The sequence below is a fragment of the Lutjanus erythropterus genome, chromosome 21, assembly GCF_056507025.1.
Source record: "Lutjanus erythropterus isolate fLutEry1 chromosome 21, fLutEry1.hap2, whole genome shotgun sequence".
NCBI lineage: Eukaryota > Metazoa > Chordata > Actinopteri > Lutjaniformes > Lutjanidae > Lutjanus > Lutjanus erythropterus.
In genome coordinates this window covers 30,931,981-30,944,010 of record NC_139337.1, presented here as the reverse complement: position 1 = coordinate 30,944,010, position 12,030 = coordinate 30,931,981, and the positions used below count along the sequence as shown (strand labels likewise).

General features: G+C 40.1%; 1 protein-coding gene across 1 annotated transcript in view; it reads right to left on the bottom strand.

The window, feature by feature from the left end:
- The window catches only part of LOC146307871 (vasoactive intestinal polypeptide receptor 2-like), a 36,104-nt gene extending 27,848 nt beyond the window's left edge, over nt 1–8,256 (bottom strand). Inside the window, exon 1 of the mRNA XM_084747361.1 lies at nt 7,776–8,256. Within this exon, the coding sequence (XP_084603487.1) occupies nt 7,776–7,832 (57 nt within the window). The 5' untranslated portion in view covers nt 7,833–8,256. The remainder of the gene's footprint in view (nt 1–7,775) is intronic.
- Between the last annotated feature and the right edge of the window lie 3,774 nt (nt 8,257–12,030).

Sequence of the window (12,030 nt, the reverse complement as noted above, 5' to 3'; positions counted from 1 at the left end):
CAGGCGTAACTTCAGTGTGTTTGTTTCTCTACCAACTTTAATAAAGTTTATATGACACGTGTGCGAGCAGATTCATGTCAGGGTGAACAAATCTGGTCTGTTATTTTACTTCCAAACTAGTTTTCATTACGTCTCTCAGGTTGCTGAGGTTCATTAACTGTTGGAAGAAATGTAAATATTTTAAAAGAACAGAGCTTTGATTGTTAAAATGAAGATATTCTCACATGGAGAAGATTTTTCCAGGTTTCAGGTTAATAAAGTCCAGGTCTGACTTCTCGTCGCTCGATCTCACTGCCAAGTCATCAGTTGTAGTTAAGAGAAGAAAGAAGTTTGGTTCAGACTGATGTCAAATCAGAGAGCTGGAATTAACTTGACAAAAAAAAAAAAAAAACAAGCTGCCGAGTGTAAAACTGTTCAGCAGGAGATTTATATTTGTGTTACAAGCCTCACCTCGTTAGCAGCTCCTGTACCAACAAACTTTCAAACTAAATTTTGGTGCCTCTGACAAATGATCACTTTTGCCGTCACCATCAAACTGGAGGCTGGTACGTGTGTGTAAGTGTGTGTACGTGTGTGTACGTGTGTGCATGTGCGTGTGCGTGTGCATGCGTGTCCTGGTACCGCCGACTGTAACCAAGGACACACACTCAAACAGAGTGTAAACAAAGTGCAGCGCGAAACAATCTGCACAATGAGAAACACACTCGGACAAAATGAGCGCATGTGTCAATGGACTTCAGTGATATACTGTGTGTGTGTGTGTGTGTGTGTGTGTGTGTGTGTGCTGGGAGGTCTGTTTACACTGAGAAACCCTGCCGCTCTCAGCAGCATGTCAGACCTGTCAGTGTGTTTATACCACACACACACACACATACACACACACACACACACACACACATTAAGCTTTCGTTACTTCTGTCTGCTCCATCACGCCGTCATCTGCAGCCAGACAGATCAACCTGTAATCTCATCGCTTCGACCAATCAAACATCACCTCACTTCTGGCTTCAACTGACCGCTGAAAGAGGAAAATGTGTGTGTGTGTTTTTTTAAACAACTCTTTCATGTCTGTGGACGCTGAACGTTCCACAGAGCTGCAGCAGCGGCGGCGGCGCCGGATTCCAATTCACTGGGCCTCAAAGTTTTTTTATTCAAATTGTTCTTAACTCTTTCCCCAACAAATTATCTCGTCGACTGCCGTTTTACATGTTTATCTGTCGAGTTCTTTTTGAACCTTCATTTATTCAGGGTAGATTCACTGAGAGCGAGTCTCTCTTTTGCAGGAACGTCCTGATCACATTCACTCCTGGAAGCTGCCCAGTAAAACCAGTCTGATCTGCAGCCGCTGAGCAGCTCCACTGGAGTTAAGGTTGGGGTTGAGGCTCTCGCTCAACGGCACCTCAGCTGTGGTAATGAGGGAGGGGCAAGAGCCGCCTTTCACTTTCCCCACCCAGATTTATCCTGTCGATCGGAGGATTGAACCTTCTGCTCGCTTCTCTAACCTCTGGGCCACCGCTGCCCAAACCTCAAGTCTGAAAGAGGCGTGTTTTACGAGGAGTTAACAAACCAATTAAACTCGTTTTAGTTCAGTAAAAAGAGATAAACTTAAATTCAGAAGGTGTACGGTTGTATTTCTCTGTTTAAAAAAAAGGAAAATAGGTTTGAGGACATTTAATTTCTGAGTGTATTTTGTTCATTTGTCAGAAATGTTCAGTTCCAGTTCTGTGATGCAGCATTAGTCCCAGTCTGCGATAGTTTGTCTTCAGGAACTGTTTCCTAAACATTTTATCCATCAGTGGTTTTCTGAGATCTGACTGCATGATGTGGTGCAGAAGTTTAATCTCGTCTCAGAACTCCTGACTTACAATAAACTGAAATTATTTCTCAGTGATACCAAACCACGGCTTTAATAATGAAAACTAATTCTTCACAACTCCAGGATGATAAACAGTGACGTAAACTCCAGGTGTGCCTCATGGGGGCGCCGTGATCTTCACTGCTTTTACAACTCATTAGAGACTTCTTATTTGGATTCGTGTCTTTCCTGTTTCCATCTTTTCCTTCTCAAAACAAAAAGTATAAATAGAAAGTGGCAAAGGTCAGAGGACAAACTGTGTGACCTTATTTAATCCACCGCCGTCTAACAAACAACATAATCTCTGTCATCCAATGAGCTCTGATACACAAACAGAAACACACAGATCCATTACGGATAAAAAAGAAGAATGAATTTTTCCAATTTGTAATCCTGAACCTGAACGTGTAATCCTGGCCTCGACTCCGTCCAAAAGACACGATGTGTTTACGGAGAACAATAAAAGCACCACAGTTTGTCTCAGATCCTGAGCGTGCAACGTCCACAATAAAAAAACCATCGGTACAGATGATGTCCACTGATGTGACTCTGGTGGGTCGCAGACAGTCATGGATCCGCCGTAGACTCAAGATGACCGTGAGCCAATCAAAACAAAACAGAACAAATGACAACACTGACCTCCTGTGACTCCAGCTCGCAAATCTTTGCTTTGGCCTCTCATGAGCCAAATTGATTTTAGCTGCACGTCACCAAATAAATTCTCACTGGGACATGAAGAGGACGTTTTAAACTCCACGGCAGCGTTGATGTAAGAAACCCTCCAGTCTCATGTTTCCACACATGAACTAAAGCTTCAAACTAAACATGAGTCTGTCTCCTGAGATCGAGTGACTCTCTAAAATCAGCTTTTCCTCGTTTCTCTCGTCTTTAAATGCAACACGAGGGCAATTTACTGACATCAGGCTGCAGGATTTTTCATGCTGAAGTTCAACGGTTTAAACAACAGTCAGTCTGCAGAGTGAAACAGAAAAACTCAAAAACAAGGATTAAATCAGTTTATCACAGCTCAACTTCAAGCACTGATTTTGTAAAAGTGTTTGTAAATATCCTTTTTTAGACTTTTTCTCCTGTTATCTCTTAAACACAGAAAATCTAATGAGCTGATGAAATGGTTTTAACTCAGCAGAAGCAGCAGAAGTCGTTCACCTTTAGAATAAATACATACCAGCTCAGGTTGGACAACATTCAGCTGCTCTGCTGTCAAACAGTCCCTGAATGCATCATTAAAGTGTAATGCTGCAATGCATGTACCCAGAACTTGGAAAAACATGATCTCCGACAAGGAAAAGTGCAACGGAGCGGTCGTTCAAATCAAAACTCAGACCAGATCCGTTTAGTTCACCATCATAAACTCATGTGACGTCACAGAAATGCACACAGTGACAAGAAGCAGAGTTACCTTTACACCAAATCTTATCGAGGCCAGCCGATTAATCATGCTTCAATTTCAACAACAACTCTGACTCATTAAATCACGATGATCAGAATAAAACAAATACTGTGCTGCACGCCGTGCTGCTGTGTTTTGTCTTGTGTTATAAAAATCTCCTTCCTTTCCTGCCAGGTTCAGTTTCAGCTCATGTTGACTGAATTTAATCTAATGTGGCACCGCGGTGTCAGTTACATGTTTAATAATCATGATTTCAATATCAAATAAAATGATAGGGACTATGATTTTCACAATCAAGCAGCCCTAATTTTTATTATCTGCACTGTTTTTTTTTTCTTGACAAACACGCTGTAACAACTTTGCAGTTGCGTGGACCGTCTCTGTGATCATGTGACACCAGCCTGCTCCTCCTGACTCTTTTGAAGTGTGAAGCACAACCACTGTGGGGGATGTGGTTTGATAGCGCTGCTCAGACAGCAGTCCAAGCTAACCAACCGTAACGGCGTGTTCATGCTACACGCCGGAGCAGTGCACCGTCTCTGAACTGCTGCAGCTCGCGCGCACGCCGTGTTCCTGCTGCTGAAAGGTCTGACTTTCTACATGGAGTCTGCAGAAGAGTTTGAAGGGAAGAGAACAGCTGTTTTCTGAATGCAATCAGTTCAGTTCAGAGACGGAGGGAGGGATGAATGGATAGAGGGAGAAAAGAGAGAAAGAATTTTTTTTTTCATGTCTGTGACATTTTGCACAGATGTGGACTGACATGATGTCGGTATGGCCGTCAACAGATCTATTTTAACGTGTATTTTTGCTGTGAACCGCGTGAAAAAACAGGCGAGTCTCTGACTGTCTGGATCAGTGTTTCTTAATCCTGGTCTTCAGGGACCCACTGCATGTTTTAGATGTTTCTCTGCTCCAACACACCTGATTCAAATGATCAGATCATCATCAAGCCTCTGCAGAAACCTGACAACAACCTGATCATTTCAATCAGGTGTGTTGGAGCAGAGAAACATCTAAAACATGCAGTGGGTTCCTGAGGACCAGGACTAAGAAACACTGGTCTAGATGAAGCGTGGCGACAGCAGCACCTGACACACACACACACACACACACACACACACACACACACACACACACACACACACACACACACACACACACGACGCGCCTGTGTGACGCTCTAACCTATTAATATGGAAATTCAAACCAGCAGGTGACACAACACACACACTCTGCTCCAGTGTGTAGAGAGAACCAGCTGTAAGCAGCTGGAACACCACTGCACCCTAACCCTGCAACCTTTATGATCCAAAAAGAGCCATTTCTGGCCAAAAAAAAAAGGGGGAAAAAACTTTCTGGAGCCAAACTATTTAATTCTCTACTTTCCCTGAAGACTTATTTTTGGATTTGGCATCCATCACTTTCTTACAGAGACTCAAGAAGACGAGCCACCTTCAAAATTTAGAGGAAAAGACATCGAGCCACAGACGGAGGCTATGATGCACATTTAAGATGACAAAATATTTAAAAAAATATATTTGGTGTATAGGCTACATAGTTTTAAATTTGACAAATGAAATAATCACTTTACACTCTCATGTTTTACCAGTCTACAATTTTTAATTGAAACAATTGACTTTTCTTCTTTAGATAAACTTGAATCTTAAACTGTTTAACCTTTATTCATTTCCATATAATTTCTCCACTGGAGAGGAGTTAAAGAGACCCCCGACCTCCCTGAGCTAATGCTAATGGCTCAGAGAGGCTGCTCTCCCCGGTGTGTGTGCGTGCGTGCGTGCGTGTGTGTGTGTCTGCAGTCGAGTGTCATTACACTGTAACCCTGCTGCTGCAGCCTGGTGGAGCTTCTACAGATCTCCTGATGGCGCACAGTCAAAACAGCTGGTCGGGTTTTATCACTTTTCAAAACATGAAATTCAGATTTTTATGGAGATTTTTGTTGAAGGTTCATATCCAAACCAAACTTCTTGGGCAAAAACAGTAATTTCATCTCTCAGAACACAGGAGTTGCTGCCTTGATCAATTAGTTTATTTGTGTTGTTGTGTGACTTTGGTTCTTGAAAGGTTAGTTCAGATTCACCAAACTCAAACAAACAAACTGACGGAGGCAGCGGTAAACCAGCAACTCCTGTGTTCGGCAAATTAAAATGACTGATTTTGACAATGCAGTTTGGTTTGTTTGAAGCGAGTAATATTTGGTTTATAGAGCAGCAGTTTTCTGTCAGAAAAGTTTGTCAGACATCAACATAAAAAAATGAAAATATTCTAAATACAGCGTACACTTAAAGTGATACAGTACATTACTTCGCTTCCTCCACCTGCAAACCTGCTGCTTCTCCGCGTCGACCGCCACTTCAAAAAACCCAAACTATTCCTTTAATACCCGTAGCACTATAAAGAAGGTCATTTATGGTACAAACACTGTTACTGTTCTGCTGTAAAATGTTCCCTGAACGCAGCATTAAAGGTGCAGTTTGTGGTATAATTATGACACATCAGTGCTTCATTAAAACTTATTTTACTTCATAATTGAGATGAAGAAAAAATATATATGCCAGACTGAATTTCAGGGGGAAATATGTGCCAAATGAATGGAATAACATATTTTTTCCAACCTAAAAATCTACTTAAGAGGGAACAAAAAAGGGAAAAGATGCTTTTTGATGCTTTCCTGTGACGTACGTAAGTAAAAATCAAGATTTGGGCTCATAAATACAGATAATAGAGGGACTTTAGTGTCTTTTTTTGCTTTTCTTCTCATAGACATGAATGAAAAATCAGGTTACATCAGGAAAATCTTATGTGAGTCACTTTTCTTCTGTCTTGAGTGGATTTTTGGAGCACAGACGTCACCTTTACAGCTTTACTCCACAGAAATGTTTGAGTTAATCATCCACTTGAGCTGCCTGGTTGCATCCAAACACACTAAAGGAGCAGTCCTGGGTTTTAAGCTTCTCAAAAAGACACTAAGTTCTATAAACGAACTGAAGGTCCAGGCCTCAGAGTCTAAAAATAGAGACGAGTCCTACAGTGTGAATCAGACCCGAACATTAAATATGAAGCAGCAGCAGCCAGAAAGTGAATCTATAATTAATGTTTTCACACAGTCGGCCTGCAGAGTGTAAAGTTTATCACTGGTGTTTAGAAATGGGAGGCTGCAGGCTGATTTACAGACCAATCAGTGTCAAATTAATGACAGTGAACGCAGCACAGAGGAAGTTTACATGATGGAGAAAAACACTACTAGATAACTAGAACTCCCTAAATTCATTTTAAAAGCTTCACATATAACTGTCTCAGTGGAATAATTAGAGGAAACAAGAATAAATCAAGGAGCATAAGGTCACTATAAATTCACTGTGTGACTATTTTAGGAGTATTATGACCTAATTATGCTGTTAAGCTAATTAAAACTAAATATGTAGCATCACATGCTGTAATTTTAAATGCTTCCCAGTCTCTGTGAACTTTTGTAAAAGACACTTGTTTTGCTCCATACTTAAAAAATAATGATGCTGCTTTAAGACGTGTGGGAAAAAACAACTTCATTTTACTGCACTTTGTGTCTGTAGATTTCTCCTAAACTGACCAAAGTTAACATGAGATGAGGCCTTGTTTGCATATTTAAACATAAAATTCCAGAAACAACGTTAAAATAATTGTGTTATTCTAAAGAATCAGCTGTGGTGTCCTGCAAAATGTTTCAGAGTTTTTTCTTCAGACTCTGAGACAGAAATCAGACAGAAGTTTTCCGGTTTTATTTCTGTCTATATTCTGATGATTTTTACAAGGGAGGTTTGTTCATATATCAATAAAAGCCTGGTTTATAAAACATTTCACTCCTATAAACATGGAAAAAAATGAATGTTTGTATGGCTCTTGACAGTGTTTTTTGATTTATGGAGTGAAAATAAGAGACATCCAAACATTTGACTAATAAAGTGTCAAAGTTAAAGATGAATTCTTAAACTGACTTTATCTGATGATCAGATTTCTCTTCCCTTAAATATGAAATATACTCAAACACTGTTAGTCTTTAATGAGTTAATATAAGCAGAGCTGCAACAATTAATCCATTACTAAATAATTATTAAATTAATTGACAACAATTTTGATTAAACATAATCGTTGTGAAAGATTTTTTCTTTCTTCTCAAATGTGAATATTTTCTGGTTTCTTTCCTCCTCTCTGACAGTAAACTGAATATTTTGGGATTGGAGACAAAACGAGACATTTGAGGACGTCAAAGGAAACATTTCTCACCATTTTTGACACTTAATGGACCAAACAATTAATTGATTAATCATCCCTAATGAAAATAATCGTTGGGTGTAAGTAATCAATCAGGAGAGTAACAATTATTACTTTAATTAAAACCCTGTTCACCTGGTGGAGTCTCCTCTGAGATAATAATAATAATAATAATAATAATAATAATAATAATAATAATAATAATGACAGTGATGATGATGATAGTGATGAGTAACTGACCGTGTGGATGAAGGTGAAGGCCAGCAGGAGCAGGGTGAGCCGGTGCGTAAAGGACATGGTCACATCTCATCCATCCAGCGCGAGGAGGGTTACAGCAGCTCAGCCTCGCGCTCATCTGACTGACATCCTCAGCAGGAAGCACGTGCGCTCAAATTCCACCAAACTGCGAACTGCAGGCTGAAGTTTGTGGTTTTCACGCGCAAAAATGTCGCCAGTGTTTGGCACGTGGGTCAGCAGCTTTACGCGCGGCCTCACTCACCGTTCAGACCTCAGAAAGAGTTAAAAAGTTTTTTTTTTTTTCCAAAGGTGCGAACAATCCTCCAAGAGACACCTGGAACAGTCCGACATGACTCGACCTGGTCCCCGTCTGATCCAGGACAGACAGGCAGCCAGACGGCGCGCTGTGATGAGTCCAGTACGCGGAGTCACACAGTGAGGAGGCGGTGGTCTGGTTTCTCTCCCTGTTCACCTTCTCACCAGCGCGCGCCCCCGTCACACGCGTCTCTCAGGAGGACACCCTCACAGATTCACGCGCGCTCCCGCCGACAGGCCCTTCAGGAGCGTGTTTCAATGTGGAATAACCACAGCGACACCGTGTGGCTGAACTCAGGACTCCTGCAGTGGAGTATTTTAAAGTTTGTTTTCCAAACGCTGGTCCAGAGACCCTCAGAAGGTCCTTAAATTACTCCAGTGGTCCAGAGACAAACTTAAACATAAACTAAAGATTAGTTGTCAACAATTAAAGGAGAAATCTGTAATATATTTGAATTTTACTGTAATAATTCATAAAATGATGGAAACCAGCTAAAGTGAAACCAGACGAGCAGTATGGAGGCATTTTATGTTTTTATTCTGCTGTTTCTTTTTTTTTTATGTTTGAAAACTGGTCACCATTCACTTACATTCTTTGGGAGATTCTGCAGCACTTTTTTCCTGTGAAACTCCAGCAGAGTTTTATGGATTAAAAACTAAACCTGACCTTCAGTCTGTCTGAGGGTGAGGAGATGATGGCTTCATTTTCATTTTTGGGTGAATTATCCCTTTTGACATTGTGTCTCCATGGCGCCTCCTTCCTCAGGTTGTGACTCCAACATGCAAAATAATTTAATTTTTGTGATTGATTGTTTATCCACCTTTTTGCTGTAAACAGTTTTTAGTGTATGTTTTTTGTTTTGAGAGAAGCATAAAGGAAAAATACAACAAACATCTCATCATACAAACCTGTGCTGTAAATAAAAGTCATCTACATGTAAAAGAAAACAAAACATTCAAAAACCAAATGGCTGGTTGAAACTGGCAGACAGCCAATCAGATTTCAGGGCTGCTGATCATTTTCTCCATTAATCGATGGATTATTTGGTTTGTAAAAATTCTGATAATAGAAAGAAATGTCGTCCTAATGACCCAGAGACCAAAGTGACACCTTCACAGTGAAAACAACAGTTCAAACCTCAACATTATTACAAATACTTTAAAGGTTGAATCAGTAGGATTTGTCCGAACTGTTCGTAAACGCACCAGAACGTCCCCATCAGTAAAATATGAGTCTATACATTTTTTTAGGAGCAAATGATCACGTTTGTGGTTTTACTTGAGTGAATGATCTGAACACTTCCTCCTCCACTGAGACGAGCTGTTGTTTCCGCTGTCCTCGTCTGTTGGTGATAAAACGACTCACTCTGTCTGTTTCTGTAACTATTTACAAACTGAAGTAAACCATGAACACACTGCTGAGTTTTCAAGAGGCAGATGAAAGGATGGAGGATAAGAAAACGATAAGAAACTCCATCCGTCACGTAAAAGCGCCGTCTGACCCCACAGATCATTCAGTCATTTATGAGTTTAAATCCATCAGGAATGCTTTTACTGCAGAGTTACAGTCTGATCAGAGCTCAACCACAGAGGAGGAAAAAACAGAAACAGAAAGAATCAGATACAGAAGGAAACTTTTCTGTCTTGTGTCCATCTGTTGCTCTTTTTTAAACAGGTGCTGCATTTCTGTAAAGATTATTTGCACGTGTAAACTGCTAGCAAGAGTGAGGATGCTGGACACGAAGCCAGTCAAACCAGTCTGACTGTGGGGAAACTGGGAGCTGCAGAAACATTAAAGAGGGATGAAAAGAAAGAAAGAGAAGGGAGGAAACTTTGACCTCTGAGGTCGATGTTGATTCATGTTCCTCTCAGGATGAACTGTAATAACTTTCATGTGGTCAAAACTTTAATTTGTCTGACACTTTGATTTGATGGTGATCTGAAGCATCAAGACAAACATAATAAAACAAATAATAATAATAAAAACAAAGTCTGAGTTTTAGCCAATCAAAGCACTTTATTGCACTGTATAGTGTGACGGTGAGCCAATAGCAGGCTCTTATAAAAGTGTCATTTAATCTTTTTATCATGTGTACAAAACAAGTCACACACACTTTTACCGTACAAAATCAACACTATTTACATACAATATACACACACACACCTAACACACACACACACACGCTCACACACACACACACACACCATGCAGCCTCTCTCCCATCCAGCCGTGAACACACAGATGAGTCCTCCGGTTTTTGATGGGATTTCCTTCTTATCGAACATCCTCCACCTCACACACACACACACACACACACACACACACACACACACACACACACACACACAGGGACTGAAACATGACCGCTACGCTGCTACCAACAAACCCAAACTGCTATGTTAGCCAAACAAGCGCTAAGCAACTTCTGATATGCATAAAGTTTTCTTTTCTTCTGATAAAAAGATGATAAAAGACAATGAGACAAACAAACAACCAAAGAAGAAGAAGAACGATGAAATGACGTCATTAGATTCTTTATCCACAGCGATGTGAACAAATGTTTATGAATTAATCTAAAAAATGTCGACACTCCAACAGAATTACTTCCAACAGTGCTGATAATTCCCATAATTCACAGCTAGCTAAGAGGAGCAGATTACTACACCTTATTTGGGGATAAACTGATATTTCTCATAAGTTGTATTTTAGTTAAATATTTATCTGTAATCATATGTATCCTCAAAATATTCAATGAAACATTTGAGGCAGTGCACATTAAGGTGGAGCCCAGAGGACCTTCTTCACTGAGGATTCCTGCCAAAAACCACCAGACAGATGAATCAAAACTTCTAACTATGAGGTGATAAAAAAACATCTCAGCCGCTTTTATCGTTTTTATTCTCCTACACTGACTCACATTCCCATATAAAGATGCCTGTTAAAGTGTCGGACACTAAATATCAGGATGATTATCTGATGTTTCATACGTGTGTTTTACTGTAAAGTGCAGATCTGTGATGCAGCTCCTCGTCCAGATAAATAAAAATAAATCAGCTGGTTTTGGTCTTGAGATCTCTGTAATGGATTTGGACAGAAAGTCTTCAAGGATCTGTCACTCTGTTGGACTGTGTAAAGTTCAGGAAAGATTGAATTCTTCCTTCTTATTCAACATGTTCAAAAATATTAGAATCTACAGATCCACATTCAACAGGTTCATATTCATGTAAACTTTCATAAGACACAGTCGACGTGCTGCAGGAAGATTATCAGCTGGTTAAACATCAGATCATGATTCAGTATTAATCTGCTGCTGCACGACTTCTTTGATGTTCATGCCAAATAATATTTCATTAAGTTGACTTTTACTTCTACTGATAACAGAAAACATTTTCATTGTCAGACAACAGACACACAGCAGAGATGTAATATTTTAATCAGAGCGGCACAAAGTGATGCTGTACTTTGTTTATTTCACTTATTAATAATAATCTGAATAATGAATTGTCTTTTCAACATGTAACTGGACCACAGGAAGGTTAGAGATGACAAAAATTAAAGGTAGGGATGCACGGTAAGGACTTTTTTTCAGCCGATACAGACAACCAATAATTATGTGCTTCTCACGGCCGATCAGAGACTCCTAATCATAACTCTTCCATCCTGGGATCATAAATCTCCTCCTTTTCTCCCGGTTTTTTTGCACGTTCATCATCACAGCCTGTTTCTGTCGCTGCACAGTGAGTATCGGCCCTGCGACTCCCAACAGTCAACTGATTCTACCCAGACAACAATACGACCCCCCCCGAGAGAAGACTTCCTGTTTGTTAAGAAACGTTTTAAAGGAAAAGGAAAATCTGCCCTGATGATTTTCTTTTGGGGGCGGGGCAAAAAAATAAATGAATGAAAACGATGAATATTAGCAGATTCCCCATAAATTTCTTC